The 25251-nt window shown below is 39.7% G+C and overlaps 1 protein-coding gene across 9 annotated transcripts in view; it reads right to left on the bottom strand.

Annotated features, from left to right (window-relative positions):
• The window catches only part of reln (reelin), a 438322-nt gene that overhangs the window by 298193 nt on the left and 114878 nt on the right, over positions 1 to 25251 (bottom strand). For all 9 annotated transcript variants that reach the window (XR_008301877.1, XM_026932718.3, XM_034305511.2 and 6 more), the window contains 6 exons: positions 9885 to 9955; positions 8148 to 8180; positions 7966 to 8044; positions 7798 to 7894; positions 1228 to 1279; positions 14 to 110 (listed from right to left, as the gene is read on the bottom strand). Coding sequence is in view for 8 of the 9 variants with exons in the window: in XM_026932718.3 (XP_026788519.2) it covers positions 14 to 110; positions 1228 to 1279; positions 7798 to 7894; positions 7966 to 8044; positions 8148 to 8180; positions 9885 to 9955 (429 nt within the window). In the remaining variant the exon portion in view is untranslated. The remainder of the gene's footprint in view (positions 1 to 13; positions 111 to 1227; positions 1280 to 7797; positions 7895 to 7965; positions 8045 to 8147; positions 8181 to 9884; positions 9956 to 25251) is intronic.

Genomic DNA, 25251 nt, shown 5'->3' with positions numbered 1-25251 from the left:
ATTAATGAGAAACCTGATCTTCTCCAAGGTGGTCCAGCCACTTGAATTGTTCAGTCTATAGGAGACAATTATGCTGGGATCTAAATAACTGAAACGGCAGGATCCAGAGCCTAAAGAAAAACACATCCACCCATAAACATTTGAACCAAGAACAGGATAAGCAAACTCATACCTGCCATTTACAAATTTATGTGTAAATGTATTAGTATCAAGCTAAGCTGAATGCCATAGCTATTTTTTTTCCCATTATTTTCTTCTCCTTGCATAGAGTGGCTATGATCCATTGGTATTCCGAGTACTCTGCCTTCCCTACACATTCTGGCCATGAAAAATTTATGTCCTCCACACTGTCATGCTACATAAATCAATGACTGAACCTCAGTTGCTCTGGGGTATGTGGTGCATGAGGGAAATTCTGATGCAGGCTGGTTGTGACATTAATATTGGAGTTTTTACAAAGCATGACTAAGGATATAACTGAGGATAAACATTAAAGATAAATTATAGATGGAGATTAAAACATGGATTATTTAGAATAATGACGAGATACTTATGGTAAATTGTTATTATTAAGGGGCGATTATAGCACTTCAGAGAACACTTTTTAACTAACACCATTCGTACAACCTTAAGTCTTTGGGACTTAAGTCTACCAATCTGTTTTAAGCACTTATCATGCTTAATATGACTTTGGTCTGCTTTTTTCCATTAATGTGAGATGATTGAAGATCTGTGTAAATTGTTTTCCAAGATCTAGTAGACTATCTAGCTAAATAGGTATAAATATACTGTCCTAATGACTGAAATCTATACAGCTAGACAGACGATTTAGGTTTAGGTTTGGAATTTAGGTTTTGATTAGGCACTTAATCATTTGCCATGTCAGACCATAAATTATTAAACAATGACCACTTTTATAGACAGTAATGGGCTAATTCTCAACTCTCAATTCTCAACCATCCTGTATTCCACCACTTAATTTAAGAAAATTTCACCATTTAATTGAATTTTATAATTGCTTTTTGCCTCAACTTCCCTTTCTTTATTAAATACAACGAGGGTAATGCATTGATAAAGATTTTAGGGAGCTAGAGCTAAATACATATTATACTGTATGTTACACATAATTTATGCTGAATATGATCTGCATTTTAAACAAATGTATTTACCATGCATAGATAAGAGTTAGTTATGCATTGAGTTTTTATAGAATTTGTTATTACTTACCCAGTGCAAATTGTAGTACTGAGGCAGTGCTTGTATTAAGAGCCACTGTGATCTAAACCAACAATAGAACATAAGTTATATCAAAATCCACTTTTTCCCATGCAAAAAATCCCATGCAATTATCCATTGTATTCAACTGATGTGTTGATGTGTTCTATTTGTGTTTATTCCATTTATGAAGAATCCTCTAGAGTTCGGAGGGCAAATAATAAGAAGGGCATCTCGAAGGGAAAGAACTTTTAGGGACAGAAACAATCCCCTGGATTTTCCATCTGTATGAAAGATATCGATATTCGGCAGATGGTATAGTTTATCTATGCCGGCTTCTTGAGCCGCACATTAAAACTCTGATACTCCAAAGCCATGCTCTTACTGTACCGCAAACTGTATGTATTGCTTTGCAAGTGGTACATATTTTTATGCAGAGGCATTATTCCTGTCCTAATATATTTTTCACAAATTGATATATATTTTATTAACATTTAATTTAAAAGACTCAGTTTCACCTGCTTTGGTGCAAGTGAAAGTGCACAACAGGTGCACTGGAGAGGCAACAGCAATACAACCCCCCCTTTCTGATTGATTTGTCTCTAGTTTTGTGTATTGTTAGGGTCCTTGTCACTACTTGTAGCATGAGGCAGTACTTGCAACCCAATCAGGTTGCACAGATAGTCCAGCTCCTCCAGGATGGCACATCCATATGTGCCGTTGCAAGGAGGTTTGGTGTGTCTCCCAGCACAGTTTCAAGAGCATGGAGTAGATACCAGGAGATGAGCCATTACATGAGAAGAGCTGGGCAGGGCAACAACCCAGCAGCAGGACCAGTATCTGCTCCTTTGTGCAAGCAGGAACAGGAGGACCATACCACTGCATATGCTCAGAGTGAACTTGCTCTCATCTGTGAAGAGAACGGGGCACCAATGGTGGAGCTGCCAGTTCTGGTGTTCTCTGGCAAAAGCCAATAGAGCTGCACGGTGCTGGGCTGTGAGCACAGGTCCCAGTAGAGGACATTGTGCCTTCATGCCACCCTTGTGGAGTCTATTTCTGACAGAAATTATTCTCCGTGACTTTGATCATGGCAGGGTTGTTTGGCTCCAAATGGGCTGGTTTGTGTCTTTCAGAAACTGCCAATCTCGAGACCAGGGGTGTCCAATGATATCCACAAAGGGCCAGTGTGGGAGCCACACCTGATTCCACCTGTTTAATCAGTTGATCTTGGCTTTCAATAGACTCAGATGTGGCTTCTCTTTGGTTGGAATCAAAACGTGCACCCACACTGGCACTTTCTAGATAAGATTGGACACCCCTGCTCTAGAGTTTACACAGAATGGTATGAAAAACAAAAAAACATTGAGTGAGCGACATTTCTGTGGGTGGAAATGCCTTGTTGATAAGAGAGGTTAGGGGAAAATGGCCAGATTGGTTTGAGCTGCTAGAAAGGATATAGTAACTCAAATAAGCACTCTATACAACCGTGTGAGCAGAAAAGCATCTCAGCATGCACAAAACATCAAACCTTGAGGCGGATGGGCTACAGCAGCAGAAGACCACATTGGGTTCCACTCCAGTCAGCCAAGAACAGGAATCAGGCTATCATGGGCACAGACTACCCAGACCCAAAAAAAAATTATCACCTGGTCATTTTTCAGTCTTTAACTCTCCAGTTTTGGTGATTTTGTGCCCATGATAGCATAGATAACATAGTTAATTTTGATGTCTAAGCTAGCTCATTGTACCGATATTATAACTAGCAAACCAACATGAGTAAACGAAGTGATGGCATAAACCAAGGCAGCTAACACTAGCTATATTTCATAAAAATTTATTGACTATCACCTTAGCTAACATTCAAAGTAACTTAGAAAAAGCTAGAAGAAAATCATGGAGACCAATGATAGTTTCCACAAAAAATTTAGTGCAAATGTTGACTGCTGTTTACCATTATATTTTCAGTTGGTACATTAGTACATTACATAAACCACTTATGCTTAAATTACTTTAATTAAAATAATGGAAAATGTCAGCAAGTTAGCAAATAATAACTCAATCAGTCATGACTCAAAGATCTTTTCCTGACAATGGTAAAATCAATATACTTGTGAAACGTATATGATTACAATTCAGCATTTTACATGTGTGTTAATTATGCTGTACTTGCCACTTTGAGTTAGTTGATATGCTGATATCTTAATTTGCACTTCAGGTATTTCAAAATTTGCAAGCTCCCAACATGAAAAGTAGTGAGAGAAAAATGTTAAATACAAATGTAAAAATGCATGGTAGGAGAGCTTCCTGAGCTATAGAAAGGATTTTAGTGCTGCTAGATACAACATATCTATCCACCCTAACAGAAGATAACAAAACAGTCTTAGATTCTTATATAATACTGCAGCAAAGTTAACTAGGAATAAGACCATTACAGAAGACCTATAGAAGAATAAGACCTTCTCCCTGTATGCTGACTCATCATTGTTGCTGATTAGGCCCACAACTGTAGTGTCATCAGCAAACTTGATGTGATTTCAACTGTACATTGTAGCACAGACATGAGCCAAGCAGGGTGAACAGCAGTGGACTCAGCACACAGCCCTGGGCAGTGCTGGTGTTCAGTGTGGTGGTGCTGGAGGTGGAGTTGCCAATCTTGATGGACTGGGGTCTCCAAGTCAAAAAGTCCAGGATCCAGTTGCAGAGAATTGTCCAGATGGGTTAAGGCAAGGTGGATGGTAGGAGATATGGTGTCGTCTGTTGAGCGGTTGGAACAATAGGTGTACTGAAATGGGTCCTGTGTGGTGGAAAGACTGCTCTTTATACGTTTCATGACTAGCCATTCAAAGCACTTCATGACGATAGGTGTGAATGCAATGGGCCGGTAGTCATTCAGGCAGGACACAAGATTTCTTCAGTACAGGGATTATGGTGTTCATCTTGAAGCACACAGGGATGGCTGCTTGGATCAGGGAAATGATGAAGATCTGGCAAGGTATGTTGCCAGAACCTGCAGCTTTTCATGGTTTAACTCAAGAGTCTTCCTGACATCTACTGCAGATAACAGATGTGGTCTGAGCACCCAAGGTGGTGCAGGGTGCAGCCTTGTAAGCACTGCGAATGTTCATGTAGAAGCAGAAGCAGACTTTATTTGTCACATATACATTATTTAACAAATTAATTTCTTCACATATCCTAGCTTGTTAGGAAGCTGGGGTCAGAGCACAGGGTCAGCCATAATACAGCAGAGAGGGTTAAGGGCCTTGCTCAAGGTCTCGCTCAAGGGCCCAACAGTGGCAGCTCGGCAGTGCTGGGGCTTGAACCCCCAACCCACTGATCAGTAACCCAGAGCCTTAACCACTGAGCCACCACTGCCCTAAAAAAAATTCTAAAGTGTTTGTTCCATGGGTCTTGAAATCAGCATGCTGAGAACAGAACACACTGCTATGCAAAAGGTTCTGTTTTAGGCTCACTACTTTTTTTATTTATATTTTTATTTTACCTCTAGGTAAAATTATTCATAAACATGGTATTGGGTTCCACTGTAATGCTAATAACACACAGTTGTATGTTTCAGCAAAGTCAAATGAGAGACACCAGCTTAAAGTTGAGGAATATGTAAAGGACATTAGTTACTGGATGCTTAGTAACTTCCTTCTAATTAATTATTAACTTAATTCTGACAGGACAGATGTACTCTTACTAGGAACACAGGCAGCTAGAAGTAAGCTTTTTGATTAACTCTGGATGTCCTTTCAGTTGTATCATGTGTAGCAGTAACAGATCTTTGTGTGATTATTGACTTCAGTCTCTCAATCATGTAGATTATATTCCTAGAATAGAAATACTCGAAATATTGCTAAGATAAAAAATATGCCACTCCATGATGCAGAAAACTAGTTCATGCTTTTGTTACCTTTAGGTTGATTAGATGTCTGGGTGTTCTATTAGGTGAATAAACAAGCTCCAGTTAGTCAGTATGCAGCAGCTGAGAGCTAGCCAGTTGATATCCCTGTTGATAACAATGCCTCACCTCTCTGCTGCTGTGTGCTCACCTGTTGCTCATTACTTCACTAGAGTCCTTTATCAGTTTGTAAATCACATCGCTATAGATGATTATGTAATAGAATATACACAATAAGGAAATTTGCTCCACATTCCACCATAGTGGGTGCTGAGTTAAATGTTTTTGCCAAGCTGTCCTTACATTGCTGCCTCTTGTTTGCCTTTGAGCTCTCATGATTCATCTATATCTAATCTTATTTTGGCTGTAGTGATCTGCCAGGTGTAATTACAAAACTATTCAACTAAAACCATGACATCAGAGAGTGGGACAGTAAATAACTGGTATGTTTGTTTATTTTGTTTCCCATCTTGGCATGAGGGTGCCTGGAGGACTAGTGGTTAGGCCACAGCGCTCTCACCGCTGTGGCCTGGTTTCGATTCCCAGCCACGGAACCAACCCTAGCCACTGGGGATGCATGCAGCAGTGCACTCTCAGTGCCGGTCCCAACCCTGGATAAAATTGGTTTTAAAACTTTGCCAAATCAAATACGCAGGCCCATGATCCATAGTGGCAACCCCCAACAGGAGCAGCCAAAAGACGAACAAGAGTGGTATAAAATGAGTATCGTGGTGTACAAACACTTTGCTATGCAGCTACAGGTTGCAAAATCACACCTTTGTAGATTATGATTGTAAATAAAGCACACAGTGTCAGTTTTGTGATTTCTACAAGTTTCTATTGAGTTTAAGCTTCACTCAACACATTCAGTTTCATTTTCAATTCTGTTTCATTTCAGTCCACACTGGCCAGGTTAGCTAGTTATGTTATGTTAGGGCCAAAACATTCAACCTCCTTCCAGAAATTTACCCATCCAAAACTTTGCTAATGCACATTCCTGTTGTACATACTTAATGTGTGTTCATATGTTATTGTGGCAGTTATAAGCTTTGGTACTCAAGAGAGTGTCTTTAAAACTTTGAAACATTTCCAGTAACATAATTGAATCATGAAATTTGGACTTAGTAATATAATGCATTATAAAATCAAAATTCAAGTAGCCACCATAGCCACTTGAAGCAACCCTGCGATAGACATCATTTCACCTTTTCTTGGCTCAGACAAATCAAAACAAATTGTCATACCTAACAATACACATAGTCTGAGTGCAGAGCATATTATATATACAGTCAGGTCCATATATTTGGACATTGATGAAGTTATTGTTAATTTAGCTGTCTACCATAGTATATTTGGGTTTAAATTATATAATGAATATGAGCACAAAGTTTCAGCTTTAATTTGAGGGTATTTACATCTAAATTAGGTGAATTGGACAATTGGCTGCTTAGCTTTTGCATGGTCAGGGATGTGTTACTCCCTCCCATCACTTACAAGTAAGCCATCATTGAAACAAGCCATCATTAGGCTGAAAAAATCTAAACAAACCAGAGAGAAAGCAAAAAAATATTCTGGGTGTCTTGTGCACTTGTGAGCTCAGGAACACCAGAAGGCCTGGAAGACTAAGGAAAACAACTGTAGTGAATGACAAGAATTTTTTCTCTTGTGAAGAAAAACCCCTTCATAACAGAAGGCCAGCTCAAAAACACCCTCCAGTAGGTAGGCATATCTGTGTCAACAAATGAGAGAAGATTCACCAAAGTACAAACAGAGGGTTTACCACATGATGTAAACCATTCAGAAGTCTCAAAAACAGAAAAATGCAGATTAGAGTTTAGCTGAAACAAAAAAAAACCTGTACAGTTCCTCCTGTGAGAGGAAGAGAAGAGTATAGAGAAGGAATGGAACTGCTCATTATCTGAAACATACCACCTCACCTTATGGCTTGAGCATGTATGGTTGCTAATGGAACTTGATCCCTTGCATTTATTGATGACATGCCTGCTGACAGAAGCAGCAGGAGTTCTGAAGTATATAGAGCTATATTATCTGTTCAGATTCGGCCAAATGCTAAAAAAAAACTCATTGGACAATGCTTCACAGTACAGATAGGCAATGACCTGAAGCATACTTCGGAAGAAGGCTTTTTTTTTTTTTTTTTTTTTTTTTTTTTTTAAAGCAAAGAAGTGGAATTTTATGCAGTGGCCAAGTCAATCACCAGACCAATTGAATCCAATTAATCATGTATTTTACTTGCTGAAGGCAAAACTGAAGGCAAAATGCCCCCCCAAAAAAAGCAGGAACTGAAGACAGCTGCAGTTAAAAGGCCTGACAGAGTGTAACCAGGGAAGAAACGCAGTGACTGGTAATTTCTATGGGTTCCAGACTTTAGCTGGTCATTGACTGCGAATGATTTGCAACCAAGGATAATTCAGTTTATGATTAAGTGCTGTAATTCCTACCCAATTGGATGTAAATACTCTCAAATTAAAGCTAAAAATGCTGCACTTTATTATATCCATTATTTAATTTCAACTCCAATATATTGTGGTAGACAGCTAAAGTAACAATAACTGTCAGTGTCCAAATATTTATGTACCTGACTGTATATGGAATATAATTTGGTGTCAAGATTGGATGTGGATTTGTGCATTTATTTATCTAGTAAATGATATAATTACCAGTTCTCTTTCCCCAAAGGGTTCACAGAAAGTGACTGCTTTACCATACAAGAGCACACCACACTGCTCCCCCACTTCACAGTTACTACAGTTTGACCTGAGAAAGAACAAGACAGAGTTACCATCATTTTGAAAAACAAATGTATAGGCGGTCTTCCATATACCCACCAGATATTGGCATCTAGTGCTCCTTGCCGATTAGAGTCAAAATCATCACGAAGAACTGCATGGATTCCATGTATTTCAGCTGTGCAGCATAAAATAGAACACCACATAAAGATTTAACTGATGAGCAAAATAGAAAATTTTACTTGAAAAAACAGAGTATATAAATTCACATACTAGTTTACCTAAACTAGGCTGCAGTGGAGGTTCTGTGGGAGCTAAAAGAAAAAAGAGGAACGGTATTATAAATCTCCAATCTACAAGGGCAATGATAGTGACAGCTCAGAGGTTTTCAGAATCATTTATATAGAGACATATGGCCAAGAGTAGGTGGAAACCCCTCCTAATTATTGAGTTTAGGTGTTTCAGCCACTCCCATTGCTAACAGGTGCATAAAATCAAGCACATACAGTCAGGTCCATAAGTATTTGGACAGTGACAGTTTTTGACTCTGTACCCCACAATGGATTTGAAATGAAAGCAATCAAGATGTGATTGAAGTCTAGACCTTCAAATTTAATTCAAAGAGTTTAACAAAAATATTGCATTAACCATTTAGGAATAAGATACATTTTTTCACAGGCTCAAAAGTAATCAGGCAATTGACTGATAAGCAGATCCATGGCCAGGTGTGGCCTCTTTCCTCGTTATTTCATGAAAATAAGACAGATCTTTAAGACAGACATCATCATGTACTGCATTAAATAAATGAATATTTCAGCACAAAACGTGGTTGCCTCTGATAAGAGGATAAAAGTGGACTTTATGACCCAAAACATCCAAATCAAGAGAGAAATGTTTGTGGGAACAATGGCCATTTTAGTCTCTGAATTTGAACCTCACTGAAACCCCGTGGTGTGAAAACTTGTGGCCTGACCAGAGCAGGCCATATGTGCAAATCTAGGAATCGAGTAACTTGAAATATTCTGCAACTTGTGGCAAATTTTCTCCAACCTTTTTAGACATTGTAGGGCAGGGATTTGGAATGGAGTTTCACATTTCCCCCATTTCCTGCTTGGTTGTTGTAGGGAGAGGCTCAGTGTTATTATTCCAGTGTGGAGTGTGGAGGATAGTTGGGTACAGTTTTTTTTTAAAATCCCAATTCTACCTGCTCGCAAAGGAATTCTGACCAATCATATCCATTCTTGCAGTCAATCTCAACCAATCCCACAAGTTTGATCAATCCTGCACCTGCCAGCAATATTTTCTGACAAACTTCATTGGTTATGTTTGCAAAATATAAAAATATTTACTGTTGTTCTGGCCAGGATAACTTATTTACTGATTATGAATGAATGAAAGCAGTACGTGCATCATCTAGCACTGCACAAGCAGCACATAAGCCCTCTGTTAGGTTTTTGGACTATATAGACTCTGGTCAATAGGTGGTGACATTCCGCCTTTGTGTTTTCCTTTTTTTCACTTGCCTGTTAACTTTCATGATTGTTTTAACCTGCCTGTTAACTTTCATGATTGTTTTAACCTGCCAGTTTCATATCTCACCACCTATATATATATATATATATATATACACACACACACACATACATATAATGTGTGTGTGCAATATAATGCAATAAACATTTGAGGATGATGTTATTCATATATTTCATGTTTACTTTGCTCACTTTAATAAATGGACGAATATGAGCAAATCATTACTAGCCTATAACTGTTAATGAATGATGCCAATAATTCTAAACTTGACTGCATATTATCTAAATCATCTATATGTTCATTTAAGTAACATTTCATAAAAAAGATTATAAACAGATATATTTTACTGCATAAAAAAACAACCCAGCTATGATTCAGCAATAATTTCTTCAACAATTTAATTAAGCACCAAGGACGCTATTCACCTCAGAACTTCATGGAACTTACCCTTCTCCCAGTATTAATAAAAATTAAAGCATCCTCACCTTCCAGTTCACATAGCTGTTTGGCCAGAGTGTCCTTAAAAATTATCTGTCCACGATGCATAGCTGTAGCCCTGAGAGAGAGGGAGGGAGGGAGGGAGAGAGAGAGAGATTTTTACTTTTAAAAGCCCTTCATATTGAAACTACATGTAAAAATGTTTGGGAAACTTACTAATTCATTAACACAAATGCCTCTCCGAAGCCCTATTTCATTTTAAAAAGCTCCACATTATCAGTCCACTGGTAGTATTCCACCAGTGATTCAAACAACACTGCCATATTAACATTTTGCTCCTCATTTTTGTGCTGAAATTTTGGGATAGTTAATTTGGCTTGTTCTAACAAACATCAGCAAGTGTGTACTGTTCACACATTGACTATAATGGCCTTTTCCCAGTGGATTGAATATCTAAGTCCTGATACATTTATAACACTATAGGCTGGTTAGTGTTTATTGCAATTTCAACAGTATGCTACTCAAAAACCAGTGGACCCAGGGTGAACTTGTTTCTGAACTTTTTTAGCTCATGCCACAGCATAGTAATCAAACAAAGAAAGGAAAACCATGACCTGATCAAAAACATTCTTCAAAGTATTGTCGTGTGACTGCTCCATTGCAAAATCTGCAAGAGGTTTGAATAGAGGAGATGGGACCTTATTGACTGGAGTTCTCACCATCTTGCCAATTGCCCCTGCCTTGTCACCATCATGTGGCACTGCTTCCCCTACTGGCACTTGTGTGTCAAAGATCCATTCGGTCGACACAGTGCCTCAAGCTCAGCCACTTCCAAGGGTGCGTGAATGACATGTGGTCCTCAGCCAGCTGGATGGCTTTCATCCAGCGAGTTGGGTTGGTGATACTGGACCCATTCCAACATTCTGATCAGGAGTTAGCCTCTGGGCAAATGTGAATAGCTGGTGTCAGGTGTGCCACATTAATCAGTTCATTCCCATACACTACTCTCCTGATGCAGACTCCCACTAATACACATCCCCACCTGCTACTGTGTTAACATTAGCTTTCCACAACTTTGGTGTTACTTTGAGTTGTGGAAAGTTTTGAGAGGTCACACTATTTTTTAAAACATTATTTATGAAAGTCGTTAGGTCTGAAGGGTTCACAGGCATGTAGTCCACAGTTATAGAAGGGATTTATTTATAATTGCACTATCCGTTAGCACCCAGATGAGGATGGGTTCCTCTCAAGGTTTCTTCCTCATATTGTGTCAGGGAGTTTTTCCTTGCCTCTGTCACCTCTGGTTGCTCATTAGGGAGTAATTCACATATTTACAATTTATTTTGGTTTAATTTAATTTGAATGTATTTATTTCTGTAAAGCTGCTTTGTGACAATGTCCATTGTTAAAAGCCCTATACAAATAAAATTGAATTGAATTAGGGTTTCAATTCAATTTAATGGGACTTCCAGATACCCCATCTACTTATTAATCTAATCCCAACCTGATTTGTCAGTGAAGATGCAGTCACTGTCCCTTAGTTAAATCATGCCACGCATTACCTCAGAGCACAGTGCTTTTCTTTGCTGTTCTGCACTTCCTTGTTTTGACGATCACCTCTCTTTTAATCACCCTCTTTTTTTGTTTGCTTCGTGGATTATCCTTTTTTGGATAATTCATACACATATGAGCTGTTCACGCTATAAAGGCTTTTTCAAAATCCACAGGCCATAAGACCAAGGACCATGGACTCGGAGAATTTGTCACATTTTGTTTTAGCCTGCTCCTGAAGAGCACAATGTTAGGAGAGGCCATCATGTTGTTGTGCCCAAGATAAAGTAAGTGTATCTTTAAATGTCTTTTTTCATTTTAATATGTATGTTATGATTGATTGTGCGCTTGATTTCATGTGGCTATTCAAGTAAAACAGCCCTTTGGCTACTGAAGCTGTGGTATCTGTCATAAGCTGCAAATCACTCTGCAACTTATGTAGTTCAGCTTAAGGAATTTAGATCACTACAGCCACGTGAAGAAATATATGAGGAGGTAAGACATTAAATTTACCACTACCATCTTAATATATATACAATGGGGGTTCACTTCAGAGGTGAAGAAAAAGTGTTTTTAAGACAGCGATTGGTAAGGTAAGGCTGTTATTGTGGTAATTTGCTAATTAAGTCATAATTGTGCTGACTATACCTTTAACTGAAATGGAACTGTAATAGCAGGAGACTGCAATTGGGGTGGAGTTTTTGGCAGCTTCTGCTTTATGCCAGCTCTTTGGAGCAGTTGTTGAATGTGAGGTTATGAGTGTGAGGCGGGGATGTGGTCAAGCACTGGTTTGTGAATGGAGGTCGGACCCGGGAAGAGTGAGTGGTAAGGACCTACACCTGTGGGGGATTTTGTTTACAAGTGATCTATGTTTCAGTGAGTGGAGGCAAAGATAATTTGGGGAAATATATATATATATATATATATATATATATATATATATATATATATATATATATATATATATATATATATATATATATATGTATACATTTGCAAAAAGTAAAACTAAAATAAAGAGCTCTTTTTTAAGTTGTCCCAAGCCTGCCTCCCATCTCCTCATTTCCAGTCAACCCTGTAAGAGTGTAACACTGGTGCCAAAACCCGATCAACCCTCATGGAGCCCTAGCCACTTGCGGAGATTGTCAAGACCCTCGCCGGCATCCACCTGCAGCAACCAGACAGAGGATCGCTACAGAGCCTGGTGCTATGGTGCTATGGTGCTACGGAGCCTGGTTCAGTCAGCGAGTATTCAAGCTATAGACCCTGCACCTGCTGCAGAAGCATGGGGATCTTTGAGCGTGCCACAAAGTGTGGGGCTGACTAGACTCACAGTGGGCGGTCTGTTTGCTGCCGCTATTGTCAGGGAAGCCCAGCTCATGGCCTAAAAGCTTCGTAAACCTGCTGGAGTACCTGGACCTGAAGTGGGCTATTTTGCAGTGCTTCCACTCACTGACACTCAGTGAGCTCAGCCATCTGCTTGCATTTGTCCAGCAGCACCTGTTGAAGATGGCTGCTGGTAGTGGAGTGCAGCACCAAAGGTGTAGTTCACCTAGTAGTGCTGCAGCAGTTCTTCCCCTGGCTACCAGAGGAGATAGCAGAATGGGTCCAAATGGCAGAGCCAACTGTTCAACTGGCAGAGGACCACTTACCTGCATATCCAGGGGCAGGCAAGCACCCCTTTCTCCTTCTCTCGCTCTCATTCTTCCCTTTTTTCTCCCTGCCCTCCCCCCATCCTGGCACTTCAGAAATGGAAAACATTTCCCCCAAAACTAATTCCCCAAACCCAGGTTTTTCCTACCCCTCACTCTCCCTGTTTCCGTCTCTTCCAACCCTTAGTTCAATGACTCCGGGGCCACAGGTGTGAGAGCAAGGCCAGCGCCAGCGTGCTGGCGTTCCAGAGACCCCAGGCATTTCCAGGACCAATGCCACATGATGGAGGTGGGGGCGTTGGTCCTGGTCCTCGATGCACAGCAGGCCTCCCCCATTGGGTCACATACCACGCATTGGTGTATTTGGGGTGGAACCAAACCTCAGTTCACCAATGTCTGGTTCAAGTTGAGGCATTGGGTACAGTACACCAGTTGAAGGTAAAGTGTGTGCATGGGGATGTGCATGGATATCCTGTGCACTACATAGTATAGTATAGTGGCCATCACTATCCAATTCTGGGGATAAAACCATAAAATAGAGGCAGCGGTTAGTCCACTAATTCTGGGAACAAATTGGCCAGCTTTTTAAATGTTGTTGAGGAGAATGCATGTGGATGGGCCCTGCAACAGTGTAGCATGGTGTGGGATGTGCACAGCATTGCCTGGGCTGTGAACTTCACAGGTAATGTGCAGCATGTCGTGAATGTCAGCTGGTGAATCCACTGGCCACCCCAAAAGCACTATTGCACTGTCCTTCATTAATCAAGATCTCCTTTGAAAGAATTTACATTTACATTTATATTTATTCATTTAGCAGATGTTTTTTATCCAAAGCGATTTACAAGTGAGGAAATACAAGCAAAGCGATACATCAAGCAGAGAACAGTACAATTAGTGCTACCATAAAAGCTTTTTAATTGAGTGCTAGAGAAGCAAAGTGCACAGAGTTAGAGGTGTAAAAGCCAGTGTAAGTGCAGATATTTTTTTTGAATGGGGACAAGTTAGGGGTTAGTTAAGTGTTCATGGAAGAGGTGGGTCTTTAGCTGGTTTTTGAAGATAGTGACGGATTCTGCTGACCGGATTGAGTTTGGAAGTTCATTCCACCACTGAGGGACAGTCAGTTTGAAAGTTCTGGGACCTCATGCCTCCCTGAGTAGGCACTACCAGGCGTCGTTGCGGGATGGAATATAAACCTCAAGGAAAGTGTTGAGATAGGGAGGTGTTGTTCCCAAAAAGGTCTTGTACATGAGCATCAAGGCTTTGAATTTGATTCAGGCAGTTAGAGGAAGCCAATGGACGGAGACGAAGAGGTGTGTGACATGGCTCCTTATGCGCTGGTTGAAAACAAGGCATACTGCTGCATTCTGAATCATCTGAAGGGGTTTGATCAAACCCTGGATGATCAGTGAGATAGGGTCTGATTTTCTTAATGTTACACAGAATGAACCTACAAGACCATGCAGTTGTTGAAATTTGGTCTGTAAAGTTCAAGTGGTCATCAAAAGTCACCCCAAGGTGCCAACCACATTCATGCTGTCCTGGTTGGCTTGAATGTGGTTGAGCCTAGCTGTACGGTGAGGTTGTGGTTGATTGATGGGCAGGCAGGGGCGACAAGTAGCTCACATTGTTTATTGTAACGGTATGGTTTATTGTTTGTTGAGAAGTTCAATTGTTATGGACCTCGTCGGGCCATTGGAATGGACTGCACGAGGGCATCACTTTATGTTAGTCCTGGTGGATTTTGCAACGTGATATCCCAAAGCCTCTTCACAACTTCTCAGCACACAGTGTTGCAGAGGCACTCTTCACAATTATTTCCCGGGTTGGGATCCCCATTACCATTCTCAGATGGATTTCTTGGTTGAGAGGTTTAACTAAACCCTTAAAAATATGTTTTGTAAGTTCATGCATGTGGAGGTGTTCATGCATGGAAGTGGGATAAGTGGCTTGAACCCTGATTATTTGCAATACAAGAGGTCGCCATTTGAATTACTACAATCCTCATGGTGTCTTAGACGTCGACAGTGAAAACTGGGAGGAGGCACCTTCACAGAGCAAGAGTGAACAATACTCCACACATTGGGGCAATTAACAATTCAATTCAATTTTATTTGTACAGCACTTTTAAAAATAGACATCACAAAGCAGCTTTACAGAAATAAATTCAAGATATACATTTTAAATGTATGAATTTAAAATTATCCCTAATGAGCAAGGCTGTGGCAAAAAACTCCCTGAGACGATATGAGGAAGAAACCTTGAGAGGAACCAGACTCAAAAGGGAACCCATCCTCATCTGGGTGACACTGGATAGTGCTATTATAAATAATTCCCTTCTATAACTGTATACCATATCTAAAAGTGATAAAAAGTGCAAAAAGTCAAAAAGGTCAAAAGTGCAATTGTGTAACCATGAAAGTTCACTATAGTTAACGCAGGAGAATTTGCTACAGGCACAAGAATGTCAATCCTGGCTTTATAATAGGGGTGCTCAGCTATGTTAGTTTTCACAGGGAGATAAAGTGCTCGTATTATTACCCACATCGAGCTCCAAATTACTTGCCAAGTGGCAAGGGCCCTTCGAGGTCACAAGCGAGGCGGCACATCGACTATAAGGTAAAGCAAACAGAGAGAGGCGGGGTGCAGCATTTATACTATCTCAATCTCCTTAAAACATGGAAAGAGGTACGAGTACTTCTGAGAATGTCTGATAATTGCTGCTACAGTATATAGAACAAGTCTACACAGCCCTGTTAAAATGGTAAGTTTTTGTTTTTCTGATATAAAAAAAAACTTAAATCAAGATGAATCATCTCAGAACTTTTCCCACTCTTAATGTGAAATAGCAAAATATAAAAAAAGTGAAAAACAAAAATAAAAAAGTTACAATAAACTCGTTGCATAAGTTTGCACATCCTTTTATAATTAGGGATATGGCTGTGTTCAGAATGAATTGATCGCATTCAATCTCATGTTCAAAAGTAATTATCATACAGCTGTCAACAATGAAATTATTCTTGGGTTATCCCCAAATAAAGACCAGCTGTTTCTGTAGGATTTTCTTGACAACTTCTTGGTTTCATTTAACTGCTGAAACCATGGTCTGCAAAAGAGCTGGGTCTCACTATAGAAAGGAATCGATCAGGAGAGGGGTACAAAAACTTCCAAAACATTAGATGCACTATCGAATACCATGAAGTCCATCATCAACAAGTGGAGAAAATGGAGCACCACTGTGATATTATAGGGTAATATCTGATAAGTACTGATTACTCTCTGCATGTGACAACAATCTCTTGTATTCTTCACATGTTTGGGCTGTGGGGTAGGGTGGCTAGACGGAAGCCCTTCCTCACAAAAAAACATTCAAGCCCAAGTAAATCACCCCAATTCCAAAAGGCATGTTTGGCACAAAAAAAGCACATTAACAAAAGAACACCATACCCACAGTGAAGCGTGGTGGTGGCAGCAACATGCTTTAGGGCTGCTTTTCTTCAGCCAGACCAGCAGGTTTTATCAAGGTGGGGGGAATCATGAACAGCTACAAATACCAGCCAATTTTAGTGCAAACATTCAGGTGTCTGTTACCAAGCTGAAGACAAAAAGGAATTTCACCTTTCAGTATGACAGTGAACCAAAGCATACATCGAAATCAACAAAGGAATGGCTAGAATGTTTTTTTCAAGAAAGAGTCAGAAAATATTGCCAAGTCAAGATGTGCCATGCTGATAGACTCTTACCCAAAAAGACTTAGTGGTGTAATAAAATCAAAAGGCACTTCAACAAAGTATTAGTTTAGGGGTGTGCACACTTATGCATCTAGGTTATTGTATGTTTTTTATTTTTCTTTTTGTCCCTATGAAGGTTTTTCACCTTATTTGTATACTTTGCAATTACACATTAAAGGTGAGAAAAGATCTGACATGATTTATCTTAGTGTCATTCTTTTACTTCACAAAAACCTGACATTTTAACAGGGGTGTACAGACTGTTTATATCCATTGTAGCTTCAAATTTTTTTAACAAGCCACACAATCTGGAGAAGACAACAGACTTTTTTTGAAATAGCAAAAATTTGATCTTAAATAATACATTAGACAAATTTAGTATTCACAGAAGCCAAAAATATGCCAAAATATAATTTCATCAACATAAAATTACGAACCTTAAATTTGAACCCAATGTTTGCCAAACTTACTCAATACAGATGCTCTGCATGACATAAGTGAGCTCAAAAGTCTTATTACACACTAAACAACAGTGTCTGACATATGTTTTCATGGTATACATTCAGTGCAATGTATGCAACTTCTGGTTCCACAAGAAATGTCTGTCAATGACAGATGAGGAATGGGAGACATTTACACAGAGAGGAAAAGAATGGCAATGTCCACATTGCTTTGAATGTGGTAAAATATCCAGAATTTCTTAACCAGGTTTATGTTTGTTTAATGCATGCTAAATTTACACTCACTGCCCACTTTAATAGGGACACCTGTACACCTGCTCATTTATGCAGTTATCCAATAAGCCAATCATGCGGAAGCAGCACAATGCATAAAATCATGCAGGTACAGGACGAGAGCTTCTGTTAATGTTCACATCAAACATCAGAATGGGGAAAATGTATGATCTCTGTGACTTTACTCATGGCATGGTTATTGGTGCCAGATGGGCTGGTTTAAGTATTTTAAAAACTGCTGATCTCCTGGGATTTTCACACAGGACCGTCTTTAGTGTTTATACAGAATGGTGCGAAAAACAAAAAACATCCTGTGGGTGGTAGGTCTACAGGCTGAAACACTTTGTTGATAAGAGAGATCAGAGGAGAATGACCATTGGTCTAAGCTGACAGGAAGTCTATAGTTACTCAAATAAGCACTCTTTACAACCAAAGTGAGCAGAAAAGCCTCTCAGAACACACAACACATCAAACATTGAGGAGGATGGGCTACAAAATCATAAGGCCACATCAGGTTCCACTTCTGTCAGCCAAGAATTTGAATCTGAGGCTATCATGGGCACAGACTCACTGAAACTGTCCAGTTTGGGTGAGACTGAGCCCATAATAGCCTCATATTCCTGATACAAATGTATCATTTAGCATAGGAATTAAACAGGTTTACCGGTTTACCAATTTGTTTAGTGAGGCCTCGATGGACAGGACTTTATTTAGAAATGTTGCACATATCACTGAAGCACCAAAACAGATATACTGTATTTTCTTTACACATCTTCTAATGCTGTCAAAACTGAAAATTGTGATTTAATTCACACAACGTAGGAGTGTTGTGCTATTCTTTATAGAGTGTACATTTTTAGTTATTTTCTTACAAGCCATTCTCTATTGCCAAGCGTCTGGTGAATCTGAAAGGCCGAGCCAACTCTACTCTGGTGTAGCATTGCACATGTTTTTGTCTTTCTTTTTTTCTGGGCAATTTTACTTTCACTTTTAAAGATATGTGATACAACTGTTTTCAGCTTTGCTGGACAGCTGGACCATCTCTGGACCATCTCTTTCAGAAGCTGAAAAATGAATGAGTTTTCATTCAGAGTGCACACACACTTAAATGGCTAATCTCATTTAAACTGTATCTTAGTCATAATATATGCACTTTGCCATGCTACCAAACGTCAAACATGCATTCCCATCAGCTACTGCACATAATTTTATAAATAATCTCACAGAGTTACCAACTTTGATTGGATCACCGTCTGACCCCTTACAACTTGATCTTGTGACTGAATGCTTACATGTCTCGCTACACTCTAGATAATGTAGCTCCAGTTAGAACATATGGTGTCCGTGGCACTAGGGGCATGGTCAAACGTCAGCTGCAAATGGAGAGGAGGCAGGTTGAACCGGCATGTAACGCGTGATGAAACTCACCTGTGTCTGATTACTGCCAGTCTACTTATGTGTGTTTCTTTGTGCTTTCAGTGACTTCCATAACCTGAAAGAGAGAGTGGCATAGCTGGCTGAGCTTGAGAGATGCACGCACCTACACACACACACACGGAGAATGAATGTTGGACTTGAACAGTGTAAAAGCCACAAGCTAATGTTTTCTGTTTGTGTCCCCCTGTGTTGAGTATTAGAAGTGCTCTGAAGGTGCAGTGAAAATAAACATAAGCCCAGAGCTCAGTCGACACTCCGCCTACCTCCTGAGTCTTCCTCCAGCCATTCCCAAGCAGCCAATGCATGCTTGAAAAGTTCCAAGAAGGCCCTTGGATCATCCATGGGGGCCATCTTGGTGAGTGTTAGGGATGGCATAGTGGCAGGAGACAGAGCTGGAGATGTGGTGGGCTGCAGCAGCTTCTGTAGTGCCCGCTGGCTCTTGGTCGAGAAGGTTATGAAGCACTTGGTTTGGTGGAGGCTGGCAAGGGATCACTCAGAGTGGGGAGGCTTCCACTGTCCTGTCTGAGTCCTCCTTGATTCCAGGTTTCAGCACCACCGTAGAACCCAGTGTGGATAGGTGCGGAGGAAGACTCGGGAGGCAGACGGAGTGTGAACAGAGATCTGGGCTTGTGTTTATTTTCACTGCGCCTTCAGCGGACTTTCAAAACTCAACACAGGTGGACACATGACCAACTCGCGGCTTTCAGGCCATTCAAGTCCAACGTTCACAGTGTTTGTGTGTATGTGTGCTTCTCAAGCTCAGCCAGCTATACTGCTCTCTCTTTCAGGTTGCGGGAGTCACTAAAAGCACAAAGAAAAGCACATGAGTAGACTGGCGGTAATCAGACACAGGTGAGAATCATCACACATTACCTGTCGGTTCAACCCGCCTCTTTTCCATCTGTAGCTGATGCTCGACCATGCCCCTGCTGCTACAGTATCAATGTAAATTGGTAGTATTCCAAACAGCATGGAAGGAGAGCCACCTGAGCTTTAGAAAAGCTCTTAGTGCTGCTAGATCAATGTATCTCTCCACCCTAATAGACGATAACAAAAATAAGCATATATTCTTATTTAATACTATAGCAAAATTAACTAGGAATAAGACCACCACAGAAGCGTGCACACCATCAATATGTAATAGCAATGACTTTTAGCAATGATAAATTTTTTGAATGACAAAATTGAAAATATCAGGCAAAAAATTCAGTTTATTAATTTACAGCCAGACAATTTGATAACTAACCATGCAGATGACAGTATAACCATATCAGATCAACAAATAGAGTGTTTTACTTCCCTTGGAGATACCAAACTAATAACACTAATTTACTCTCAAAATCAACTTGTGTACTAGATCCCTTAGCTATACATTACCTACACAATCAAACAACAATTCTAAAAATAATCAATTCTTCCCTTAGCATTAACTAAATCCTTTAAACTAGTAGTTATCAAATCCCTGCTTAAAAAAGCCTGACCTTGACCCCGACTATAAGACAATATCAAATATCCCCTTTATCTCCAAGATCCTAGAAAAGATTGTAGCACAGCAGTTATGCTCATACCTACATAGAAATAACATTCATGAAATCTAACTGTCAGGATTTAGGCCTCATCATTAGTGCTGAAACAGTGCTGGTTAAAGTGGTAAATAACCTACTACTGGCCTCTGATCAGGGTTGGGTGTCCATTGCTTGTGTTGTTTGACCTTAGTGCAGCTTTTGACACCACTGATTGTACTATTCTTTTTGATAAACTAGAAAATGCTGTTGGAGTTAAGGGAATGGCCCTCTCCTGGCTCAGGTCTTATTTGACTGATTGTTATCAGTTTATAGATGTAAATGGTGTCTTCTCTATGCATACTAAGGTAAAGTTTGATGTTTCACAAGGTTCTGTTTTAGGCTCACTGCTTTTTTTTTATCTATATATATGCTACCTCTGGGAAAAAAATATTCATAAACATGGTATTAGTATGTTAGTATGTTAGTATGTTTCAGCAAGCCAGATGAGATACACCATCTTAATAAACTTAAAGGAATGTGTAAAGGACATTAGACACTGAATGCTTATTAACATCCTTCTACATAATTCTGACAAGACAGAAGTACCACATGGACCCCATGCAGCTTTCTGATTACATAGTAACTCTAGATGGCCTTGCAGTTACATCATTTATGATTATTGATGCCAGTCTTTCATTTGAAGCTCATGTAGATAATATTACTAGGTTGACCTTCTTTCATCTCAGACATACTGCTAAGGTAAGAAATATAATGTCACTACATGATGCAGAAAAAAACTAGTTCATGCTTTTGTTACATCTAGGTTGAATTATTGTAATGCCTTGCTGTCTGGATGTTCCAGTATGTGCATAAACAAGCTCCAGTTAGTCCAGAATGCAGCAGCGAGAGTCCTTACTAGAACCAGAAGAGCCACATCACCTGTATCTTATCCACATTGCTCCCAGTCAAATTTTGCATTGATTATAAAATCCTACTATTGACCAATAAAGCACTGAATGGTCTTGCGCAGCAGTACCTGAGTGAACTCCTGGTCTTTTATGTTCCTCTGTGCCCACTTCATTCATAAGGTGCAGCAGGGGGCAAAGCTTACTCTTACAAACCCCCACAGTTATGGAAAAGCCTTCCAGTTAGGATTTGTGACTCAGACACAGTCACAGTGTTTAAGTCTAGGCTGAAAACATATTTGTTTAGTCAAGCCTTTTGTTAATAGTTTTTTCTTAGGCAAAGGTGCAGATCTAGAGGTTTCAAGGGCATAGAGTGTTGTTGAACTGGGACGTTTGGTTGCTGTCTCCCGCCCACTCTCACTCTCACAGTCTCACTCACTGCTGCTGAGGATGGCCCCACATGGACAGCCTAAACATCACCATGAGATTACTGTGGATGGTACCACATAGAAACCAGAACGATGTTCTTCCTAGGACAGCCTCAGGACAACAATTTTTACAAACAAATCTTCCATACACAATCACCACAGACCACAATTGCCAGAACCAGCAGGCTGAAGAACAGTTTCTACCTGCAGGCCATCAGGATCCTGAATAAAATGTAATACAGTCATTACTCCTTCTCCCACTCTTTCACTCATGCCTCCACTACCACCCACACCCTTACACCCACACACTAGTCACCTCTTTGACAGCTCATGGACACTCATAGACAGCTCATGGACAATCTCTTTACACGTTTCTGTCACATGTTGGAATGTTGCAATATTCAAAGGGCACTATTACTACTTTACTGCCACTAAGGACTCAGTCTAGTCTGCGTCCAATATATTGAATATTTATTACACACTATATATACTACTGCATCTAATTTATTGTAAATGCAACTTTGTACTGCTGCTTCATCTGGTTATTATATATAGATATATATATATATATATATATATATATATATATATATATATATATATATATAGATAGATATAGAGATATCTGCTATATCTCTAGATGACTGCTCAGACACTACACATTGCATACAACTACTATTTATTTTATTACATTTTGCACTCTTGTTCATATACTGTGATTGCACATATTCTAGTGTCTAGAGTCAGGAGATACACTTTACCTATAGTCTTATTAGCCATATATACCAGTTCCCTAATATACTGTATTCTGAGTTCAAGTGAAAATAATAATGAATTCAGAAATGACTCTGATGCTCATTCTCATAAGCTGCTCATAAGCTCATAAGTTCCTGTCCAACTGCACTTTTTTAAGTTATAGAAGGGAAATTATTTATAATTGCACTATATTGCGTAGCCCAAATGCCACCGCTGCGACTGTACACAATAGTGTTCACTATTGTTTCTGTCAAAGTTTTACTGTGTTGGGTAAATTGAAGCTGTAATCTACGTATTTATTAAAATCAGAATTCTTTTAAACAAAGGTAATCGCATGTGTGTCTGTGTTCTGCCCATTGCTGCAGCGAGTTGCTACCTTGGTGGAGAATATGAACATGAACACAGACTCAACCCACACCCACACCACGGACCCCATCCTTAAGTACCTACTGGACACCAAGCTCCAGTAACAGGGGTCAACCAGGAGCTGGCGCTAGGGCTCCGCACCACCACCGAAGAACTGCTGGCCCTTTGTAAGCTAAGTATGGCTGCCACCACTCCTTTCCCTGAGCCCTGCCGAAACACCCAGCACCTCCTCTCCCTCCCCCTCTGTGACCCCTGAGGTCATAATATTTGTTGATGCTGAAAAGGCATTCGATAGGGTGGAGTATATGCATATACAGTACATTTGGAGGTCTGGAAAGGTTTAGTCTGTGCCCTAATTTTATATCCTAGATACATTTACTATACACTTTTCCCAAAGCCCCAGCGGTCATAAACAGGGTAAAATCTCAAAACTTCTCTCTTTCCAGAGCCATTAGGCAGCCTCTCAGCCTGTTCCTGTTCACTTCTGTCATTAAACCCCTTTCCACTATGTTTAAATCTACAGATAGCTGTTGAGGTATCTGAGGGGTGTATTGAGCAAAGAGTGGCTTTGTAAGCTGATGATTTGTTACCATATATTTCAGACCCTGCCATTTAACATTAAAACATTAGTAGGTACTCTGAGTACAAGGTGAATCTTTCAAAAGTGCTTGTTTTCTTGTAAACCCATCTTCTCAACTGCTTTCTGAGACAGTAATGCCTTTGTATGCCTACAACAGGTTTTAAATATCTAGGAGTCAGTATCACTCAATCTTCTAAACAACTGTTCACCAATAATTATACCCACTTAACTGATGGCCTTAAATCTGACCTTCAGAACTGGGATGCCTTACATCTGTCTACGGCAGGTAGAATAGTTGTGTCAAGATGAACATTCTGCCTAGATTTTTATATTTGTTTCAGGTAATCACAATGTGTTGCCTGAATATTTCTGTAATTTAATCAATAATTTGCTTTTGTCCTTTATTTGGAAGAGAAAAAACCCCAGAATTCATAGAATCCTTCTCTGTAGACACAAAGTAGAAGGTGGTCTTGTACTCCCTAATTTTACATTTTATTATTGGGCAGCTAATGTGCAAAAAGTTATACTTTGATTCCAATTGCCAGAGCTGATCACTACTGACTTTCCCTTACCCATTTCACAGCATACATCCTGCCCTTTGGTCTCAATTTTGACCTCACTTTGGCTTTACCAAATTTTCTAAGCTAGGCCCAATTCGCAATAATCTTCTGTTTCCCCCTTCTAAACTGGAAATCACCTTTATGAATTAGAATAAAAAGGGGATTTCTAAATTCAGTGACTTAGATAGATCATTTCTGCTCTCTCCACCAAATACAATTTATCACTTGTATTTTTTTTTTTATTTTTTAATTTTTTTATATCTCCTCCTTCTATCATTATCTCAAGATGGTTTTATTCATTCAATTTGTCCTAATTTTCCCTTCCTACCACCTAGCACCATCTGGGAGGATATCCTACAATTACCAGTGCTCCAAAAATTAGAGCTAAATTAGAGAGGCTTAGAATAAAGAGTTGGGTGAAACATTATCTGATCCTATTTGGGAAACCTTACAAATGCCTTACAGGGAGTTAACAGATCTTCATCTTGTGCCAGACTCTGTCTCATACAATTTAAAGTTGTCCATAAGATACATCACAGTAAGGCCAAGCTGGCCAAAATTTATGGTGCAGCAGATAAACTTTGTGATCGATGCTGCATTACTTCGATGGATCTGAGTCATGTTTTGGAAATGTCCGGCCTTGCTGGGGTTTTTGATCTGAAGTTACTAAATGCCTAACCGAGGCATTTAACTTGCAAATAGCTCTAACTCATGAGTTTACTATATTTGGAGTACTAAGCATGGATGCCAAAAAAGAATCAAAGAAGCTCTATGGAAATCCACCCATCCTCCTAATTCCCCAAAATTCCTCTTTCTTCCAACAAAATGCCAACCTTATCTGATCCAGATAATAAATGACCAAAGCCTGGGGACAACAGGACGTAGAACAAATAAAAATTATGGTTTGCTTTAACAAGCAAAATATACCAGGGGAGACACAACCACAAATGTGGGGAACAGACGGTGGTTATTCAAAGTCAGGATGCCAAATATGTGCCCTAAATGCCACTGGCACCATTCCCCAACTTTGCTTAGGTGACGCATTACAGGTACAGTCAGGTCCAGAAGTATTTGAACAATGACAGAGTTTTTGTGATTTTGCCTTTATACACCACTACAATGGATTTGAAATAAAACAATCAAGATGTGATCGAAGTATAGACGTTCAGCTTTATTTTAAAAGGTTCCACAACAATATGGCATTTACCATTT

The sequence above is a fragment of the Pangasianodon hypophthalmus genome, chromosome 6, assembly GCF_027358585.1.
Source record: "Pangasianodon hypophthalmus isolate fPanHyp1 chromosome 6, fPanHyp1.pri, whole genome shotgun sequence".
In the NCBI taxonomy this organism is placed as follows: domain Eukaryota; kingdom Metazoa; phylum Chordata; class Actinopteri; order Siluriformes; family Pangasiidae; genus Pangasianodon; species Pangasianodon hypophthalmus.
Note: the sequence above shows the minus strand (reverse complement) of the source record. Positions and strands in the feature narration are given on the sequence as shown.